This window comes from Typopeltis vanoorti, chromosome 13 (assembly GCF_054136105.1).
Source record: "Typopeltis vanoorti isolate ZY-2024b chromosome 13, IOZ_Tvanoo_1.0, whole genome shotgun sequence".
Taxonomy (NCBI): Eukaryota; Metazoa; Arthropoda; class Arachnida; order Uropygi; family Thelyphonidae; genus Typopeltis; species Typopeltis vanoorti.
In genome coordinates, this window is record NC_143561.1 from 112,170,394 (window position 1) to 112,194,275 (window position 23,882).

Below are 23,882 nucleotides of genomic sequence, written 5' to 3' on the forward strand. Positions count from 1 at the left end.
TCTATTTTATTTTAGCATGCCAAAGGGAAGCCTTTTGACTCTGTACTTTAGTAAATTACATCCAAGAAGTTTTAAAGAACTCTCAAAACAGGGATTTCTTTTTCTAATTATAAAAATGCATTGTTACATTTTTTATGTGAATCGTCATATTTCAAATAATCAATGCAAAATACGAACGACTTTCGTTAATGACATATCATTTTATGACTTTTCTGTTTTATACACGCTATTATAATCGCTTTTTAAACACGGCGTACTTATTTTTTCTACCACAACTCCACAATGAATAAATAAAATTCACTCAAATTCTAAATATCAACGTTTCCCATACAGCGGTGGTAGGATGCAACATCAGGTTTTAATTTACATTGAAAAGAAATTGTAATTTCTGCGATAAAGAGAAGGAGAGAAAGATCGTTATTATTATTATTATTATTATTATTATTATTATTATTATTATTATTATTATTATTATTATTATTTTAATACTGGAGATTAATCTTTCAGTGCAACATTCTAAAAATTCATCGCATATTTAATTGAAACCTGCGATTGCAAACTGTTTCAAACTCGGATTTCTTTCTTTCGAAGGATAACCGAACTGACTGACTTTCGTAAGGAAAAGTTATGCTCTAGGAAGATGTGTCTATCAAATGCTAGTAAGGGATGGGGAAGAATGATGACTGATTTCCATATGGTGTGAAATCGGGACACAAAACAAATAAAATATAAAACTGACGGAAGCAGCAGGTAAAAACTAACTCAGCAGATAAACTAATTATAAATTAGTTTTATCTGCTAAATTAGCAAAACTAATGATAACACAACACTCTGAGAAATATTTTGAATCAACTGAATTATTATATTCCATTGGCCAGTAGAATTATTTGCTGACCGGTCTGTCTAATCACACACAACTGTGTAGGGTGCTGAAGCTAAATGTTTATAAGGGTGTAGAGGAAAGTTGAAGGATTTTGGATGGCCTTTATATTAAACAGTGATCACGCGTCTAAGAAAAAGCCTGGTTTTTGGAAGCATCTAAGGCTTGGGTCGGGAACCTGCGGCTCTTGGCTGAACAAAGTGCGGCTCTTTTATATTGAATTAAAAGATACATAATTAATACAAACAACTAAATATTGTTTTTTGATACTGCCTGTTCGTGGCGCCAGATACTATGCATATGATGTGTGTTGCGCATGTTACGTATGCTTAAGGTAACTAGCGCCACGGCGAAAATTTGAACTAATTGATCGGCTGTCCTGTCAAACACCACGGCTTTTAGATACATACGGGTTTTAACTGTATGTATGAAATATAATATATATTTCAAAATAAATATTCTGTTAGTTAACTTATTTATTGTGGTACTAAACTGGTGTTTAATTTAGTGTCAGGTATATAAATTAATTTTTATTATGTTATTATGCTGAATTTGTGTTTTTACTTGCAGGTAAATTTGTGATAATAACCTTCCGAATATGAGTTCAAGAAAAAGAAAAATAATCGAAGAAAACAGAGGATTCAATAAAATGTGGATAGAGAAATTTGCATTTATAGAAGTAAATGGCGATCCGTAATGTTTAATTTGTCATCTGCGACTTCAAAATAACAAATCAAGTAATGTCGAACGACATTTCCGAGGAAAACATTTAGACCTCAGTAAAAAATATCCTGAGGGTGATAATAGAAAAAAAATACTGAAGAATTACAATAGAAAACATTGCTTCAGCAAAGAAATTTCTCAACTTGGACGAAATCTTCGTCAAATACTACTGAAGCAAGTTTTTTGTTACCTCTTGAAAGCGGGAAAACCTTTTACCGATGGTGAATTTCTGAAAAATTGCATGTATAATGTCTCTGAAATTCTATTTAAGGATATGGAAAAGAAGGACGTGATACGTAAAAAAATAAAAGATTTACCTCTTTCGGCTGGAACTAACTGTCAAGGAACGGATTGTAACAATTTCTGCAGAAGTTTCAAATATGCAAATTATGGCTATTAATTCTGCCGATTTTATATCTATTGCGGTTGATGATTCAAATGATATTTCCGATATGGTACAATGGTATGTGCTGGTTAAATATATCAGATCTTCCGGTATTCGAGAAGAACGTCTTGATCTGCTAACACTTAAAGGACACACTACAAGTCAAGATATTTCAGAAACCTTCTAACAAATTTACAGAATAAAAATATAAATATTAATAATATAGTATGCATTGCGACCGATGGCGCGCCTTCTATGATTGTGAAAAATAAGGGATTTGTTAAATTATTCTCCACTCATATTCCGCATGGAGTTATTTCATTTCATTGCATGTTGCATCAAGAAGCTTTAGTTGCAAATTCTTTGGGATTATTACCACAACTAAAAAGAGTGATGGATGTCGTTGTGCCAATGATCAATTTCATCCGATTTCAGGCGTTGAATCACAGACTTTTTGACACATTTTTAGAGGAACTAGGTAGTCAACATAAAGATTTAGCGACATTTACATCTGTACGATGGTTATCAAGAGGAAAAGCATTAAAACGTTTTTTTTTTTCAGTGCTTGAAAGAAGTAATAGGTTTCTTAACCACTAAAAATTACAACGTAAATGATGTGGAACTTCTCAGTAATTCCGAATGGATACAAAATTTTTGTTTTTTGCTTGATATGACAGAACATTTTAATAAGTTAAATTTGAAGTTGCAAGGGAAGGGAAACACAGCCTTACAATTACTAGAGGAAGTCCTTACCTTTGAACAGAAACTAAGAATGTTTTTCGAAGATGTTGCTGAAGAAAAAATTTATATATTTTGAAAATCTAAAAAATTATAGATTGAATTTAAATCAAGAAAAAGTTGATTGTAAAATATTCACTGGAATGATTACTGTAATTTTAGATTCATTTACAAGCAGATTTCAGGATTTTAAAAAACATCAGGAGATGATGAAATTTATATTACATCCGTTAAATTGCAATTTAAAATTAATAGATATTGAAGCTTTTCCTGGAATATCAATTGCAGAACTACAAATGGAGCTTCTGGAAATTCAGAATAAAAGCATCTGGGTACAAAAACTTCAGGAAATGGCAGCATAAATTGAAGAAAATGAGGAAACTAATTATTCAAATGCCAGGCGACTTGCTTTTGGGGTTTTGACTCTTTTCGGTTCAACGTACAATTGCGAACAATTTTTCTCTTCAATGAATTACATTAAAAATAAGTATAGGAACAAACTGACTGATGAAAGTTTGAAAGCAGAATTACTATTAAAGTGCACGACATACAATCCAGATTTAATAAATTGGCTGAGAAGATGCAAAATCAAAAGTCTCATTAATGAAGTTTAAATTAAAACAATCAAATATCTATTGAAATACATAATATTGTATTTTTGTTCGGACTAATTCTTTTTGCAATACAAATTCTGACTTTTTTGCAATATTATACTTACTTAAACATGTTTTGTGATTAAAAACTGAATATTGTTTTATTTATTGAACATATAAAAAATTTATATGCAAACATAAAAGTGGTATTTGATATCTGGAAGTACTGAATTAAAAACAAATTTACAAAGTTTGAACTAACTGCAACTTTGAGTCACCAGGAAAAATCGAATTGAAGTTGCGGCTCCCAAATTTTGTTTTAATTTTTTTGGTGAATGGCTCTTTGGTTCAAAAAGGTTCCCGACCCCTGATCTAAGGCAATGAGGCCGTATATTGCACCTGTTAACCGCACGTGCTTTTCTGGCTCTTTGATTTTGTTGTGTGTGGGATGATAACTTCATTTTCTTGGAGGAAACCCTGCCACCTCTTTATGAGACTAGCTAACCACCCCCCTTACAGTTAAAAATCCTTATAATCATGTCTGGGACCTGGGTTCAGCTCGCTTCCTGGACGGAATGCGAACTCAGGTCTTTCTTACTAAAGGGTATCTTCGTATCTTCGTCACTGACTGAGCCGTCGAACGGAAAATCACAGATCGGCCATATAACAGACTGGCGTGTGTCCGCATGAAAGATGTTAGTTTAAGCAGAGACATCCGATGTTGCTTGAGAGCATGGGTATTATTGTTAGCAATAAGAGCGATTTTTTCGAGAAAGAAGACAAGCGAATTGATTACGTTTCTTCGCTTTATTGGAGGATGGGATGGTGTGAAGACAGACCCTAAGAACAAACACACATAAACCTTACTAATTAGTAACTTTAGCATCCGCGTGAACAGTCTTGGAATAAATGGAAACAAAACTTATGTGCATCAGTTCGATCTCAAAGAGTAGCTAAAGCAATCGTGATACATCTTAGTTGTTCATGCTACATTCTGTGTAATTTCTTCAGCCAGGAGAATGGGAGACATTAATCTAATGTTAAATCATACAGAATAATTAAATCTTTTTTTTTTTTTTTTTGTAACTTTTCTAGTCCTTTTCTGCAACATTCATCTGATGTTTCTACAGCGCCCCAAATTCTGAACATCATTCTGAACTCTTTGGCTTCTTATCCCTAAACTTGATTTCTTGCAATCCACTCCCTTAATAATGAAGTCGTTCTTGGTTACATTAATCCCCACAACTATAACTGGTGTGTTGGATTCTGAATGAAGAGAAATCAAAATTATTAATACTCCTTTCAGAATCCAACATAATCCACCATATCAAAGGCCACATTTGTAGATATTATTTAATGTAAATCTCTTATTATAAACTATTATTCATATAATTATCTTTGAGTTTTTATTTTTATTATTTAATCTAGGATATGTATTAATAATGGAAAGGACTCTGTATAAAAATAACGTTCAGATTATTTTATTTATTCCTATATTAATATAGAAGAATTTGTGTTCATCATATTTAATTATATATTATTTGAATTGAAAAATATCCTTTTATTTTATTTCTGTATGTGAAGGTATAATGTTATGTAATACTTATGCTTATGTATTGCTCTAATTGTTGTCATGGAGACGGAGTTAAAAAAAGAAGGCGCGAGAGTGTAGCGCGTGAGTTATGGAATGTGAGATGGAATTGATATGAGCTAGACGGTGAGAACAAGTTTTGGCGGGAAAACGGAGTGAAAATATATAAACGGAATTTTTTTTTTCTTTTCCTTGGAGGGTAATGGATGGCAATGCTGTAGTTCTTACTGAGGCGTGGCTATTGCTGTTACCCTCTTGCCATGATCAGAGCTTTAATAGCTCAATAACACCTTATCCCTACACTGTCCTCTACAGATAACGGGGAAGATGAAAAACATTCTTGCTTCGCCCCTTTAAGCCAGTCCTTATAAGGACTATAAACAAAAGCAGTGGGTCGGCAGAGTTAGCACTAGAACTAGGGACTGAGTACAACTGGAGCACTCAGCACATTAATGGCACTGAGAACAGTAAAATAGAGATGAGGAAATAATTTATTGGCAGCACGGAGTTAAATAAGAGGCTGTAGTACAAAGAATTAAGTGCTGTGATCAGATTACGAAGGATCGAAATGTAAATTGACAACTCAGAATATTGATATGGAATCCTGAAGTTAATGTTGTATTCCAGAGCTTTCAAGGAAGATAAATGAAAGCTGATTCTATTGTAAAGTAGTATATGAGGAATAAGTGAATTTTCTAGTGCAAGTGTGTCTGCATTTGTGATGTGCTGAAGTTAAAGATTAAGTTAATTTAAAGAAGATTACTTTTGAAATGTGTAGCTCCAGTGTGATAATTATCTAAAATTTTAAGTGTGCCTCAGTGAATAATATGTGCAAAGATTTATTCCGGTAAGAACAGTTGTACTTTATAGCATTTTAGAGTGAAGTTATAAGAAATTATCTCCTTCTGTTAAATCCTAACATTAACTGTGGTGTTTATGCCGAAATTAGCCGAAGCTAGAAGGTTAATAAGGGATAGATAGAGAATACTATTGTTAAAATATTTGCTGTGAATTTCAGTGTTAAAGAACTTTAGAACTATCTTTGCTTATTGAGGAGAAATTAGATTTTGAAGCTCAGTGTTTAATACCAAAAGTTAAGTGAATGTTATGTGTAGTTGAACTCAGTTAATTTTGCATTATCTTGTATTCAAAGTATGCTTATGTATATTTTATATAACCTTGCATTAAATGTTTTGTTTTATGGCTTTCAATTTATTGTTAGCCTGATTCTTTTCCACTGCACCGTTCATAAAATTATCGGACCTAGCGCGAACCTTAAATGTTAATGTAAAATTCGGCTTATATATAAACATTAGACTGCTGAGTTAATTAATATTTGATTACACTATTATGCATAGACTAATCTGAATATAAGGTGGCGCAGTATAATAGAAATTTCCCTATATTTGGATTAGTAATCAACATACAATTAATTAACCTTAATAAGAACAACGCTAAAGCAAGATGGCGGATCAAAAGCCAGGAAGGACGATCCAACACTGGCTTTCAATTTCGACTAACCAAGCTGGAAGAAATGAGGTATTCGTTGTAAACCAATGATAAAAAACAAAATGGTCCAGCTACCGACCGGAATATTAGACATACCATCCCCAAGATCACATCTTAAAGCTCTAGATCATATTCTTAACCACTTCTCCCTTTTTCAAACTCATTGGTCTGAAACTTTAATGTTATACAAGTTTTTTCTCAGGTAGATTTGTGCTCTGGTTATAATCTGACAAAAGAATTATCTACCACAGCCACTCAACACTGTCCTTTGGCAACTTTTAAACTGAAACTCAGTTAGCCGGTCTCGTATAGAATGGAAAAACTTTTCCTTCATAAATTTCAGTTTTCATCTCTCAAGAGGTACAAATTCACCCAGAACATAATATAATAAATATATAATATTTATTATATATTTATTATATTATAAATATATAATATTTATAATATATATTATAATAATATATATAATATATTCTAATTAACAGACAGACACTTACATAGCACACAATGTAAGTGTCTGTCTCTACAAATAGGATTCACTGTCTTAGCATAGCATTCATTAAATTTCTACGCTGCCAGCTACTTGTTCAAAACAAGCTCTTCAGCGTAACACGTTAAGAGGAAAGAAAGAAAAAAAACATTTAATACATAGCGATATCAGTGGAATAAAGCCAACAAATCTATTTATGTATCACAGACAGACCGACTCAATAACTTAATTTATCTTTTTTCGCGTTTTGTCTCAATATAAGTTATGCTGTACAAAGTCTTTGTAGATAGCATAATATAATGATAGTAAAATAATTTTTTATATTATATTGTAGTACATAAAATCTATATCTCAAAGATGTTTTAAAAGATACTTGGTTTTAATCCTTTTCCCAAGTAAGCAAAACAAAGTTTCGTGCGTGAAATATATTCATGTAGATATTCATGTAGAAAGATGAGTTCTACATCTTTCTCTCATCCAGAGATTTTTATTAAGAAGGTCAAGCAAACCTTTTGTCCACTTGTATATGAGATATATATGATTTCTGCATTACTTCAACCTTGGTATCTCTCCCGGGTCTGGCTCCCACTGAAGAGACCTCAATAAAGCTTGAAACCGGTCTGGGTAGTGGCCCTTCCCATTAACACATTGCATTATACACTCCTGAAAGGGGTGTGCTTTGCATTATGGGATACATACTAAGGCAAGTGATATGAAGTCATTACCCTCTATATACAAGTAGCTCTGAGAATATATTTCACGCGGAAAACTTTGTTTTTCTTACTTGGCAAAAGGATTAAAACCAAGTATAAAATTTCTTGGTATCTTTAACGTATATATTACACCCAAGGTAAAAAACTTTCTACACACACACACACACACACACACACACACACACACACACACACACACACACACACACACACACACACACACACACACACACACACACACACACATTATATATATATATGGACTTTCGCAGCTCACTCTATTTAGAACACGAATACGTTTACCAGATGTGTTTTAATAAAATCAGAGAAAAAAACATGGGAAAAAAAAAGAGATGGTTTGCACGTTTATAATTTAAATGGTATTAAGTGCTTTGAAAATTAAAATAAAACAACAGAGACCGAATGTAAGTGGGGGGGGTGGGGGTGGGAGTCGTTGTAGAGAAATTAAAGAAATGAAAATAAATAACTACTTAAATTCATTCTCGTATGATGTTGTCGTTGTGGTTGCAAGCAGCTTAATTACTTTTGATTTAATCGGATTAACATTAGAAGATTATTTTGTTTATTTGCTTTTATTTCTTTCTGTAAGTGACATATTTATCTGCAGAACTGAAAAATTTTGACCCTAATCTTTCAGTATGTTCACACGTCTCCGAAAATAGATGCACGTATCCAAAATGTAACTTGTTTTAAAAATGTTAAAATTGTAACAGTACACGGCTTACGACCATCGTGCGGTTAGACATGTGTCGCAAATATTCGCAGTTAAAACTTTTTGCTTAGTAATAGACTCAACTAATTTCAGTATCTGTTCGTGTGAATGTCTTCGTCGAAGTAGTTTTCGATGAAGAAAGAAAATCTCGAATGTGTTCCACGTTCGGGTTAATCAGTGGCTGTTCTTTTGCTGTTTCTGTTCACGCTTTAATGTGATTTCAGTTACATGCATATGGACTTTGTCGAAATATTTTTAAAAACATTCATTGATTAATATTTCGACAAACTCCATATCTACCACAAATTGCTTTAAAAAAAAAACAAACAGAGGAAACGCCTGACTAGTAAATATGGGTGAATTGGGAAACGTAATATATAATGACACCTCTGGTAAAGCCTAGTAGTTACTGAAGAAGGGGTGTAACCCCTTTCTAACGTAGCAAAAAATATACACCTAACCTTGGTCTACATGTGGCCTTGTCTGGCTTTTTTTTTTTTTTTTTTTTTGCAAATTACACTTTTTCGAAATAGTTTTAACATGTTTAACTGTTTGCGACGTCTCGAAATAAACTGGACGACTTCCTAAACATATAATAATTTTCCTTACCTTTATTGAGCAGCAGAGTACAATATTTTATTAACTTTCTTTATTCGAATGCCCTAGTGCCCCCCTGCTCAATTGGAATAAGACCCTGAAGGATATAAAGGTCATAAGAACCCAAATCATTTCAGCTTGTACACCCGCCAATGCAGAATACGATTTATCAGATACCTGGCAGGTACTGCTGGCCCCGAGCGCTTTCCACAAGCCATTCCACACGTGAACTAATCAAAGCAACAGTGCAGCACGCAACGACAGTTAACTTGGGTTTCAATATGAACTGTTAATTAGATTAAGCTAGACCACAGCATTACTTGTACCTCAGAGATTTCAGAAATGACCATTGTATAATCAATCTTCGTCGCATGACGAAGTGCGGTGAATTTCTCTGGAAATTTTGTGGGGTAGCGGAATAAAGTATTTATATTTGCTGTCCGTGTGAAGTTTTACATTGAGTAAACACTAAATGAAGATAACCATAATACTTGATGGACAGCGAGTTTGGGAATATATTTCTTCATTAAGGGTGAAGGGTGAAGGGTTAATGATTTCTAAAAAAACATAACTTAGGTATTAGCAAGCAGTTGACTATGGGTGAAGAATGTTACCGAAGAACAGAATAACAAATTAGAAGACATTTTGTTGCTCATAAGAAAAAAATAATATAAAAAAATAGTTTAAATGTTTATTCTATTTCCACAGCTCCATCTATAGATGAATATGATGGCATGAATGTTTAGCAGTCTTGGCTGACCACAGAGTAAGGGAGCACAACTCAATATGTGCTCGCATTGTTTTGTTAAAAGTATCGCAATACTCGAGAAGAAGGTACATCATGCAAAGAACGTGTAAAATAGAAGTTATGCAAATTAGTAGACAGTGTTTTTAAGAAGGTGCTCATATTAATTGGTCGGCTTTGATTATAATTGTGATTAAACTCGGAAAACTAGAGTCGGTGTGTTACAACGCAATAACAGTATTTATCTCTAGGAAATGGATTCGGTGAATCCATCAGCAGTCTGTTTTCACCCAATGGGACAACTGGAAGCATGGCAGACCCAACGATATCGTTCCAGATTAAAGCATGTATACCGCATTTCGACAATGATTTCTATGGTAAAGAGAAGACTTGTGCCAGAAAGATAATTCTTGTTATCACACAGCAAAAGTCTATTTTGGTTTCAAGATAGCAATTAAATATAGATCAGGGTCTATAAATTGACTCTGCGATAGACATTAAGGCTATCTCAGAGCCCGACCTGAATCTAATTGAACTCTTGTGGTACGAAATGAAGCGGTGCGTCAGGAATTGTTCCAGCAGGTGAATATCACTGACAGAACTGAAAACGCTCCTGTATGCAGAAGTAAATTAATTCTACGGGAAACTTGTTAAAAGTAGTAGGAAATTTTACCATGCATTTTTTTTTAAATAGGGATATAGGCGAACATCTTTCAATACCTTATTGAAAATATAATCTCTTCATCTCTTAAATTTCAAACAACGCGACCCACAATTATAATGAGATGATGTAGTTGGACAAACCACCGTAAATGTTTGAGAAGTCACTTCTAAAATCTCCTTTGAAATGAAGATCTTTTTTCGTTTAATTCTCCAAATAGTATTATCACCTGACACGTTCTCAAATTTTCTACAAACCTAAACACAACCAACGAAAAAGGCACAAAGATATTATGGGAATACCCTCAATCCTTAAGAACTCTTCAAAAAACACATACATTATTTAGTGTGCGTGGTTTATGACTGATAAACTAAGACTACGTATGTTAGAACAGAATTTAAGCTATGATAACCTGCCCTACATCTTGTGGAAAATAGATTGAGAAGGAAAAAGAAAGAAAGGCAGAATAGTGAAACTAAGGTTGCTCATGAATTTAAAAAAATGGTAGGCCAAACGTAGATTTCCACTGCATCGGCATTCTGCTGGTTGCATGAAATATGGCCAACTTATGGATGTAGTCGATTTCACAAGTTTTACATGTGGGATTTTGACATGAAAATGGCTCTTGGCTAAAATGTCTGCTGACAGCAAAAGAAGAAAAAAATAAATAAAAAGACACTCGTTTGTTCCGGCTTCTGATCTTACAGAAGTTTTTTCTGAAACATTTTCTATTCAATTCTGGCTTCGTCTCAGATTGCCGCGGTGAAAAATTGCTTCCGTTTTTTTCTTGTGAAGAAAACTAAGCAGACACGCACACAAATTTCATAAATTACAGTTTTAAAGATGGTAAATTACTCTTTATTTAGATGGTGATATCAATTACATAAAATGCAATATTGTCGTAAAACTCATGTTGCTTTAAAGCCTTATTCTGCGTTTCAGTAGCTGATATTTTAATAATTCAATGCCTGATAGAAAATCACTCACAACAGTTTGAAGATCAAATGCTATCCGCTGTAAATTAGAATTTTAAACAAATCACTTACTAAAATTGTTTATTTTGGCTTCTTCAGTTCGAAGATTGGTTGTTTGGAGTAGCAATGCCATTCTACTAGGGGATGGTGATTGCAGAATAAGATGGACAGGATGACAAACCCGAGTTTCCGAGAAAAAAAATAATAATAACTCCACTTCCTTATGAGACCAACCACGCCATAGACCGGATTCAAATCCAGGTGTTTCCGACTACATGGCGGACTCATCTATACCGACTGAACCATAGAGGCTCTAATAACTTATGCAGTAAGTAAAACAAAGATGCTTAAGATTAGAATATATCTCCTATACTCTACGCCTAAATTTCTTCATTATTGACTGTTTATATAGTGTGATGTAAAATGTGCGGATCACAGAAAGATGGAATTTTTAATCAATTTATTATTATTATTGCGTGGCACCTGCGAGGATTCATTGCAGGAGGACACTCCATTCCATACAATCCACTGCCAAAGGCCTCTTTTTCATATCATCAAATTGTCAGTCATCTATTTATTTCGTAAATCACAACATCCGTTCTGGTTCGAAAAAAAATGCTACAGAGCATGCGCGCCAGATGTTTATTGTACGCTAACGTTTATGATAATATAAATGCTAATTCGAGGTAACGTACTGAAATAGTAGCAGGATACTGTAGTAATTTTGTCCCATGTAATATTACAACAATATTATTTTTAATTTTGGGCTGTTTATATATTTACAGAAATATGTGTGTCTCTTTTAAAAGAAAATATAAAAATAAAATTTTGACGAAATATTTTCAGAATTTATATTAATAGAGGGCTGAGATTTTTCTGTCAAGCAAAACAGATTTGTTTGACGCTAATCGTAAATGGTAGTCAGCAATTTTGTTAAGTTTAATTCGTGATTTTATTATTACAATTATTCCGTGAGCAGTGGAAGTTTGTTTGGAGATTTCAAAGAAAGAAAACATTAGTGGTTAGTTTCCAAACACTGAGCTACAATCTTTACAAACATTTCCACAAAAGCTCGGCCTGTCTCTTTAGAAGATGGAATTTTCAAGACGAAAAGAAAACGAAACCAATCTGTTTCTTCCCTGTCTACCTCCCGCCGTTCGTAAGATTATATCGGCGAATGCATTCCTTGTATGTTCTCCCTAGAGGGCAGCACCATTCGTTAAGAACTTGAGTAAATTGAAAACTAGTAGCAACATTGGGGGATGGGGGAGGGAGAAGAAAGTTGTTGTACATCTGGGAGTATAACGAGAGCACGAGGACGACACGGACCGGAGTCTCATTTGGGAGGGCATTAAGACACGTACAACCTTCGACCCCGCAGGTCTAGTCGTGTATCGTGAAATCGATCGATAAAACGAGTAAAAGAAGAAAAAAAAAAGAATCAACAAAAAGAGACTATCCCTTCCCCAAAAAATGAAGAAAAAAAAAAAGGAGTAAACCCTGCAGGCTACCAAGCTTGCACATCTACAGCATTCCAGATTGTTTGCAAACATTGGATTATACTCAGCGTCGTATTTCAAAGTGTCACCTCAAGTGGCCAGAGGTGCATTTTGTTTGTGATAAATTCTGTGAACAAATTTTATAACAACATACTTTGAAAGCATCGCGCGCGAGAGAGAGAGAGAAAGAAAGAGAAAGAGAGATGGAAGTTGATTTATTGTTTTCAAAATAGAAGCAAAGACAATAAGTTGACTGCATAATTTTTACCACATTCCAAATTATATAAAAAATTGTCTGATTAGACTATGAAGAAAACTGCTAAATTAAGTAATGTTTTTTATTTTTTCCCTGTTTAATTTCCACAATAACAGGTTTTTTTTTCCTTCTCCCTAAATATTATATGTAATCCAGTTTTCTTGTTACAGTCGTAGATACTCATTTAAGAAGTACTCGCTTCCGTATAATTTATATCAGAAAAGAAAATCGTAGAGGAGAAAGTCTACTATTTTTATACAGTTCTTAGTAGGATTTGTGCAAATAAGATAAACGAGATGATGCTTTTGGTATAATTATAGAATTATTAAACATGTTTTATTAGATCATTTTTGAAAGAAAATACCGTTTAATGTGGATATGATGAAAAATATTTGGCAAAAATACACCTTCAGTTCTTTAGCAAGATATAGTAATTTAACTGAAAATTGCGAAAGACTTTTTTCATGTTGTATAAGTTGCAGTTAAATTTGGAACTTATTCGCATGTTAATTTTTGCATTTTACTACTAGAAAATAATCAGTTTTATATCACATATTCTTTTACCTTATACTTAAAGTGCAGCGATTTATGACCATTGTATTAGTGAGTACCCTTATTTTGTAAGTAACAGGTGAAGTTTTATTATTTCATTATTATTATGGTGCAATCATTATTATGGTGCAATACTAGACAGAGCATGTAAGCATAGGTGAAATGAAGCATATTAATAAAAAAAAATAATAATATAAAAAACATATCCGTTGCATACACATCATTAAATATTTATTTATTGTTTCATCGATTGGTTATCACGGCAAGATTTCGTCATGGATTGAAACTGTTATGTATTTCATATTTTTAGATGCTATGCTAATCAGTATTCAAACTTTGCCTCGTATTTGTGCTATGTGACACTTCAGCGTTTTCACGTGTAGGCCGAGGTTTCTCGTGCAGCCAATTTCTTCATTGTTACAACATTCGATCTAACTACATTCGGTGTGAGTAGAACACAGTACTATATTCAATTTCTCCTTAATCAAATGGAACACCAAAATCTCTTTAGCGATATGAAATGTATATCTGAAATATTCAACATTTTGTTTGCTTTTCTGATTGGTTATTTAATAATATTTTTCATGAAATTTAAAGAACCATATTTCTTAATCTGAAAATCATCTAGTGATGGAAGAACGACATTATTATTATGGCGGCAAAGGACTGCAGCACGTTGGCAGCGAGCCAAAACATTATTGCGATAAACATTCAAATAAGCTTCCATAAAACATCCAAATAAGTTATATATTTATATATAAAAAAGTTTAAAACTCACTTACATCAACGTATACACCGAGTAAATCATACGTCTGCCCATGGAGGCGATCCCGGGGCTGGTAACGATAAAACTCAACATTATTTTTGTACCACTTTACTGAATAGAGTTCGTCCCCTTCAAGGTCAAAATCGCACTTTAGCCAAACAGATTCGCCGTGGATAACGGCACCTGGAACGTGAAGACTGATTAATCTGACTGCTCCCGTGCCTGCAATAAATAAATAAAAAAAAAAAAACGCAAATTAGTTTCGGTGTTTAGTTATTATAGCGCATTTCCATGTTTCAAAAATAAATAAAAAAATAAAAAGGAACAAAAATCGTTACAATTTTATGCCTTAGAATAAAATTCCTCTTTGTGATTTTCATTTGTTCTCGTAAAATACGATACACACCATTTATTAACAGACATCATATTATAATACGAGCATTATTATTGTTTCCCGATGATTTCCCCATGATAAATGTTATCGTTTATTAATCCAAAATGCCAATATCTGATTTTTATTACGATAAATAAAACAATGGGCAGGTATCACAATACCGAAATACAAGTATTTTTGTTTCTTTGCATTAATCCCAAATTTGCACATATTTCAATATTATTTAACTACAAAACAACGAGATAATATCATAGAATGCACCTTAACACAAAGTCGCAACTTTGTGTTAAGGTGCATTCTTCGGAGGTCGTGTCTTTTAAGCACTTTGATAATATAACACTTATGCCCAGGTTTACGAAAGCTCTTTCTAATATATTTAATATTGAAATTACTTAAAAAAACTTTTCAATTTCATCTCTTATCATTCCGAAATCTAATAAGACTCTAGATTAAAATAAAACTAGCAGTATGATAAAATTTAACATAGAGTTGTCATTAATTGGAATTTCATACTTAAAAAAAAAGCAATTTAAATTAATCATAAATTTAGGTCAAATATTTAACACTTTGGAATCCTTCATAATTTACATTGAAGAACGACTGCAACAGAGACTTCAGTGGGAAGATTTTAAATTTTGCAATACATATCAATATATGCAAATTATTCCACTGCCTTCCACTTGGGTTTTCTTCAGTTGTAACCTTAGAATTAAATGATTACATATAAAATGATAAAATTAAAATACAGAAAGAAAGTATTCTTCAACTTTCTAATTTTCAGGCAGTGACTTTCACTCGTGTTTTCACATGAGTAAAAGGTCACGTCTGGCGATGAATGGGGGCGGATATTTTTAGTTCTTCTTCGTCTTATAAAACCAACAACGATACTTAACAGTGATATCGTTTATGTTTGCAGAAATTATGCATATAAGGCAAGCGAAATATGAACGAGAAGAAAAAGAAAGTGCAAAAGATCCATAAATCGCCAACGATGACATTCTAAAACTCAGAACTCTTAGGAGACAACGGCATGGACGTCATCACAGGATTCCGCGATAGAAAATAGTCCTCTGAGATCGAAGAAACAGGTGGTTAATGCTCTTCCTTGTTACAGGTGTGTTTGTCTGCTCGCGCGCGTGAGAGATAGAGGAGGGAAGATGGGCATTCTTGAGTACGCTTTTCTGATGCATAAAACGGCAACTGTACAGAAGGGTGTTGGGAATTATGACAAGACACGTAAGGCTCTAATGCATTTAATTGCATGCGTTCTATGGCTGCTTTGTCTGTTATGCAGAATGACACTGCCAGCTCAGTATAAGACCGTCGGTTATTCGTTTCTTCAGAAGACTGCGTGCAGCACGTCACAAGCATAGACATTTGCTGGCTTCATTCGCCTTCTTTCTATGCATGAAATTATAAGACGGAACGTACCGAGCGTTTACCAGTTCCATTGATTCGTATTGACTCAACAGAATGAAATGTTGAATACGATTCCTTTAACACGAGTTTCTTGAACTATTTCCGTTTCGTTATAATTAAACAATGGGGTAGAAGATTCAGAATAACCAAACATCATAACACACACTGCAGGTGGATTACGTGATATTTTGACGATTAGCACGGATGTTAGCAATGGTTGTCAAAATGTTTGGTAACTATAAGGATGGAATACAAGATGAAGAGCAAGAAAATAAATATAAAATATTAACAATAAAATAAAAATCTTGTTACTAGCACTTATGTATTCATTTTATTTACACTTCAGTCTATTAAAGGTTGAATTTTTATAGCTTATCATCGTGAAACCTCGTGTTTATCGTTCGACAAAATAGTCAAATCGGTTGGAGAACATAAGCAACGTATGGAACCAAACATGACACTTTTTCAAGTCGCTTCAGCTCACTCACCAATAAGTAGGATGGGAACCATATACTGAACACAGAACGTTGTGTATTATTCAGACTTTCTCGCAGTTCAGTTGGTATCGACAATGCTCTTTGAGTGGAAGGATCTAAGTTCAAACCTCATACAAAATGCGAAGAACTTTCATTAAGACATTTCAAGTGAAGGTGAGTTAGCTGGCTTCATACGGTGGGTGAAGGGTTTCCCTCCCGGAAACTTGAATTTTCATCCCTCAAACAACATGCAACCAGCCCAAATAACACTTATAATTAACAGCTGTAATACACACTGGCCTAGGAGCCTTAACTGCTTTGGCCTTAATCCCCAATAGCAACAACAACAATAATAACGACTTTCAGAAGCATTGCCACCCAGTGGGATTTGGATCCACATCCTATTAGTATTCTGGTGTCCAAAGCTTAAGAGCAAACACTATTTCTGAAGATTACAATCGCAAATTCAGAAGCATCGGCTCTTGTGGCAATTTGTAGAACTGACGATTTCGAGTAGTAAGCGGATACACATTCAAATGTTCGCGTGAGCAAAGTGGTCACGTGGTAGCGCTGAACAGGATAAAAGACAAAAGGTTGCGCTAAGTGAATTGGCTTTGAAGGAAGCTCTTTTTGTGAAGGAATAAAGTTACACACTTCGATATCTTGTAATGTCTCAAAGGCATCCTCTGAATGATTTCACGCGGGAAAGAATTATTGGAAAGCTCGAAGAAGGCCGCAGAATAATGGATATTGCCAGAGAGTTTGAATCTCACATAGCAATTCAAACCGATGGAATGTGTTCCAGATGTCTGCTAAGAGGTGGCCTTCGCTCTACCACGGAGCATGGAGACAGATGTTTGGTTATAACAGCAAAAAAGTAATCAACACTCGTCAGGTCAGCTTGCAAGTCCTGCATTCAAACAAAGCTACGGTGATGTCTCGACAAACAGTGGCAAGACGTCTGCAGCAAGTAGGCCTATATGCCAGAAGGCCTGTAATCTGCATCTCTTTATTCACAGCTCATCGTAGAGCATGTTTTCTGTGGTGTGTTGTAGCCATAAATACTGGAAAAAGACATCAATGGGCTAATATACTTTTTTTACAGATGAGAGTCGTTTTAGGCTTTCCTCTGATTCTAGACGACACTTGATCTGGCGTGAAAGTGGTACTGCTTATTATCGTGAGAATGTTCTTGAAAGGGATAGATAAGGTGGTGCTGGCGATCATTGTGTGGGGCGGCACTGTGCTTAATGGACGCACCGAGCTACAAGTGCTGGAAAAAGGGACTATGACTGGTGAACGATATTCAACGAGGTTCTTCAACGTCATATTCGACTGTTCCGTGGTACTGTAGACGAAGAATTCATTTTTATTGATGACAGTGCCACACCATCGTATAAGAGCAGTGGCGATACTTTTTGGGACGCAATAGAGAGACGCACTGCTGCTCGAAATTCCCCTCCAGAAAACAAACAAGGCCTTGTCCTTGCTCTGAAGGAGGAAGAGTGGGCCAGTTTGCTTCAAGAACTCCTGAATCACTTGGTGCTTCAGGTACGACGGTGTGAAAGCTGCATCACAGTTCGGGGGTGGACATATTCTATACTGAAATGTCTCTCCGCATAGTTTTCTGTAAGCGTGTACATTAATACTTTAACTACGTCCTTAGGAAATTTGTAACTCTTGCCATAAACGTATTGCTATTTAATTTGTACGAAATTTATAACAACACATTTTTGTGTAATATAATTTATTAGTATGCTGGCAATAAATTTATGCCCACATTTGACTGTAGTCATGACAATTTTTTCATGTACAGGTAAAAATGCAGTTCGTCCTTAGCTTTTGGACACTAATGTATAGTTCATCAAGACCGATGAACTGAGTAAGCAGATTATGGTTAATGTTGTTTAGAATTACAGCCGAAGCACTTAAGCAACTTGGGGTGTATCCATCTAGCTGGTTTGTTTGGTTTTGCAGGAGGAAAAACTAGTTTCGGGAACGGTCAATCATTGGAGACTGATTAACTCATCTTTTGATGAGGAAACACAAAGGTTCTTCACATCTTTGACTGAAGTTGAATATTTCAACCGAAGGATAGTAAACCGGTTATATTACAAAAGGGTGTGGATTCAGTCTTAATCGTAAAAATGTTTTATACACTCGTGCAATTTTTGAACGGAACTTGTAAAATAAAAACCTTCTTCTTCTTCTTCCTAACAAGGATTTTAGGCCAGGCGGCATGTTCCGGTCCCATGCCATCTCTTTCTTGGTCTTCCGATTCTTCTTTTTCCACTTATTTTATATTTATATCATATTCTCGGTAGTATGGTGTTGTTCATTCGATTTAAATGTTCTATCCATTTTTGTTTAATACTATCTTGTGTAGTAATTAACTGGTTTTATATTCAGGAATTGTAAAATTTCTTCATTTATTTTATGGTCCCATTTGATATATCCAGCTGTGTTTCTGAGAAATTTCATTTTTTGCTGTTTGAATTCGTTTTTTATCTTTCCTTTTTATTGTCCATGTTTCACTTCCGTATAGTAAAGATGGTTTTAATAAGACATAATATAGTCTGATTCTAGTGTGTTTTTGTACTAGGAGTGGCTTAAATATATACTGCCATTTACTTGGACAAAGTTTGATATTTTAGTGTCTATGTCTTTTTCTTCTTCGTATACTTGGGATATGATAAATCACATCCCAAGTATTTGAAAGTATTTACTTGTTCTAATATTTTATTATTTGGGTTTTCTCCTTTGAATGCCATTTTTTTTGTTATTTCTTTATATATTTTCATATTATATTGTTTTGAGATATCATTTAATGATTTTAATGATCTTTGTAAATCATCTTCTGATGTAACTAATACTATTTGATCATCTGCAAATAATAATGTATCTATTTGTGATGTTATTTCTATACCAAATGGGTTATACTATTTCCAGATTGTTATAATTTTATTTATATACTAGAAGGGCTCCGCCCCCTCTGGCACCCCCCCCCCCCCCCCCGAGTTCCGGGCTGGTAAGCCAGTAAGCTGATAAGACAAAAGACGTTTCAAATTTCGGCTTATCTTTATATATATATAGAATAGATATATTGAAAAGCAGAGGTGAGAGGGTACATCCTTGTCGTACTCATCTTGATATATCTTTCCATTCTGAGGTGTGTTCTAATTTAACTGCTATTTTATTTCCTGTATATATTTCTTGAATAGATTGTAAAAGTTGGTTTGGTATGTTTAAATCGGTTAATATTTTAAACAATTTTTGTCTACTAATTTTGTCAAAGGCTTTTTCATAATCAATAAAGGCCACGTGTGTTTCTTTTTGAAATTCTTTTCTCTTTTCTATTAATAATTTTAGAGTAAATAAAGTAAAATAAAAACCCCATGAAGATTATTCAAATTGAAGAAATCCTATCGGAGATGAATATTCTACACTTAGCTTATAAATAAATGCTCAAGCATGCTTCACAATAAATGATGCTGTAATAAAATGGATCTTCATATTAAAAATTTCAAAAATTTCTCAGAATTATTGTTACAACGAGTTTTTACTTCGAATATCAATTTGAATTTAATCTCCATTTACATTTAACATGGAGAAAGATAAATGAATCCTCTCTATTTTTTTTTTTTTAATTATTATTATTGTTCTATTTCGAGAAGTTTGTTTCTACTTTCCGACATCGGTTCCGATGCCTAAAAATAATGTTTTGGATACAGCGGATCCTCTAAATCTTTCATTCGTAAGAAAACATCTATTTAAAGTATTATGATTAAAGGTTTGCTAAGAAATGTTTAATCACTAACTAATTTCAATTAAGCATTTGAATAACTAAGGCAATCGACACTTCACCTGATAACACAATATTTGAGTTGGTTTTTTCTTCTCGTATAAAAATTAACTAAATCAAACAAAAATTTAAAAATATTAAAATGGCGTCATTTCGACATATTTATGTTCTTAAAATTTAAACAATTATCGCTCTTTTGATAACTTAAACTAACTCTGATCTTTTCATTGAAAGGATATTAATTTCACAGATGGAAAATTACTGAGAAGATGCAAAGAACACGTGGCTTTTCTGAACTAAAACTAATGAAAAAGTAGTTATGGGACGTACCACAGCTTATCATGGGTGACAACCACTTATCTTTTCAAGTCTGCCTTTTTTACTACACAAACTTTACAATCATTCGGGTGTTGTTTATACATATTCTTCATTAAGATTTACTATACACAATCTCCGTGTACTGTACATAATTAACCCTTAAAAAAGAAAAAAACGTCCTTTTGTTTTTTAACATTAAAAAATATGATTGGATCACTTAATATTAACTGACCACCACAATGACATCTTTTTTATTATTTCGGCTTGAATTTTTAAGAATAATAAAATGTTTTCTTTATTTCGAGAAACACTACACTACCAAATAAAGATAGAGAAAGTGTGTCTTCAAGGCAGATCTGTAAATCCAGACAATGTCAGCCGCTAGGGTTCAAGTTACTTCAGTCACCAGCTTAAGTGAGGGAATACTCTTTGGAAATTCCCGTGCGAATATTAAATCATATTGCAAAATAAGCGCATTCCCAGACAGAATGATTTCTTCGATTGAAGATGTTGTTGTGTTGGATTAGCGCCAAACCAATGAAGACGCAGAATTACGTCATTCTAGAACATGGGATGAGTACGTTTATCTGTTTCTGAGATTTTTCTGAGCATTTTTCTTTTAAATGCTGAGAACATCAGCAATGTGGATGGAACTGAAACTTAAGATTTGCCTACCAATTAATGTATTCTCACCGATGTTCTACAAAGCAGTTCAAATGAATAATATGTATTCTAAGCATCACTGACTTATTTTCGGATTAACTGAACGTATACCTATTTTGAAAGGAACAATCTCAGCATAAATACACCTAAAATCTTTCACAAGTAGCTAAAATCATCCATGCAGCATCGAACATTGGAGACCTCAGCTGTTGTTAATAATTATACCGAAAGTTTCGATCGTGGTAAACAAACACTGTATACATATACTGTATAAGTAATGAGTAATAACGCCCAAGAATGTTTCCATCCACGAATATTTCTACTGTGCAGTACATATATATTCATATATGAAAGCATGACCGGAAATGCCACCCGAAAGTGATAGGTGGTGCTGTTCGCCAGTGCTCCAGGTGAGCAATTAGGGACTTCCTCATTCAGGCTTTCGACGTCGTACAAAGAACATGCGTCATTTATCGAACGCTGAGATAGCAGACATGCACCTCGTTTACCATATCCAACTACTATTGAACTGTTCAGTTATGCCTAATAAACTTTTTAACACTACTTACTGCCTTGTGTTATTTCTGTATCTTTGTGTCCCTGTTAGTACCTTCCGGTGGCGTTTCTGGCCATGCTTTCCTATGTGAATATGGTTGATTTTGATGTTCTCTACCTCCCCTCAAAGTTTGTACGTGGAATTTTGAACCACCCTGTGTATATATATATATATTTCGAGAATATATATATATATATGAGGTAGGGTATCCTGTGGATCTTCGGCTCTGGAGTTCTATTCATAGAAGATGATGTCCTTCATCATTTCAAATGTTTTGATTACATTCTCTGTGACGACAAATGTGGTAATTTAATGGAGGTAATTTCTCCTCTTGAGTTCATCTTTGCCTAAGGAGAGGACCGGGACCAACCAATAATGTGACTGTATTCAAACTAGCGGTGACCAACTCTCGAGCCCAACGATCATGTCCTTTTTTGAATTCTATGATATATATATATATTGCTACCTTTTCCCATGAATCCAACTTGAACCTTCTAGTTTGCAAAAGTTAGGTATACCTCTGTATATTGGTAGACTGGGCCCGTGTTACTCAGAATGATGGTGGTCCCTAAACTACTGACACGAACTAAAACCTAACTCAGAAACAACTCGAAAGTAACGATCCTGTTTTTGGTAACAGTCAAATACAAAATCGGATTTTTGCTACGGATTGCGCTATACATTTCACTTTCATTTCTTCTTCTTCTTCTTCTTTTCATATTTCACCCCCCCCTGTAATCATACTGATAAAAAACTCGGTTATTTAACCACATTTTGAGTAATGATTTAAAGCTACTGGGTATCTAATTTCTCTTACTTGGCTACTGCGAAGTGACGGATGAGTCCCGCTGTTTAGGTGCCTCTCGACAACGCGACAAGTTTTGTTTGTCTATTAAAATTAAAAATTCCTTATTTTTGTTTAATAATATTTAATAATTATTGTTTAATAACATATGTTTATTTGTTTAATAACATTAATAATTGTTAATGTTTGTTTTGTGTAATAAAATTGGTTTATTAAAATTGCTGGTTGGCCAAATTAAAAACGTCTTAGGAGATAATTTGCGAGGGGGACCCGAGATTTCGACTGCCTAGGGACCTCCAAAGGGTTTAATCCGGCACTACTACTGGGTATTGAATTTCTATCAATTGGTTTCACTGCAGGATAACGTAAATATTTCTATAATTCCAAATTTATTATTCAGTTAAAGTAGGATCGGGATTTTTTTGTTTTCGTGGTTACATGTGAAAGCAAAGCTCTTCTGGTGTAATCAATAAAACCAATCAGTTAGCAATACCCGATATTATTTTGCAGAAATACGAACCCTCTTGCAACAGATCATTATTCTAAATGCACCAATCTTCAGTAGATAAACAGCGCCATCTTACAGCAAGTTTCGAAATTATGTATAGCAATGCATTTTTTTTATTTATTTTTATTTTTTTAGTCTGTAGATCGTTACGGTCCCACAGAATAAGCGATGAAAAGCTTTCTTCGGCATCCGATTCAGCAGTTGTATCGATTTTGATGGAACGTCTTCAGCGGTCGGTCGGAAGGTTGAGGTCAGCGCGACTCTCGGGGCCAATTATACAAGTACTTAGGAAAGAAAGACTACAGAAGTAAACGGAAGAGGCAGCAAGATAGAATGAAAGAATGAGGAAGACTGTGGAAATCCAGCAGCAGCCTCGAGGGCTGAAGATTACTTCTTTAAAGACTACAAACAAGCAAAACTTTAGATGGATGAACAAGGTGAATTCTCGAGTTTATTCTTCCACATAAAGATAGTTCTTAACTCTTTTAATGTTCGTTTGATACTGGAATCTTTATTGATATTTCAGTTATCTTTCT

The 23,882-nt window shown here is 34.1% G+C and overlaps 1 protein-coding gene across 1 annotated transcript in view; it reads right to left on the bottom strand.

Moving 5' to 3' along the window:
* LOC150100475 (uncharacterized) overlaps positions 1–23,882 on the bottom strand; it is a 177,607-nt gene that overhangs the window by 142,048 nt on the left and 11,677 nt on the right. Inside the window, exon 2 of the mRNA XM_090402662.1 lies at positions 14,422–14,627. Within this exon, the coding sequence (XP_090258788.1) occupies positions 14,422–14,627 (206 nt within the window). The remainder of the gene's footprint in view (positions 1–14,421; positions 14,628–23,882) is intronic.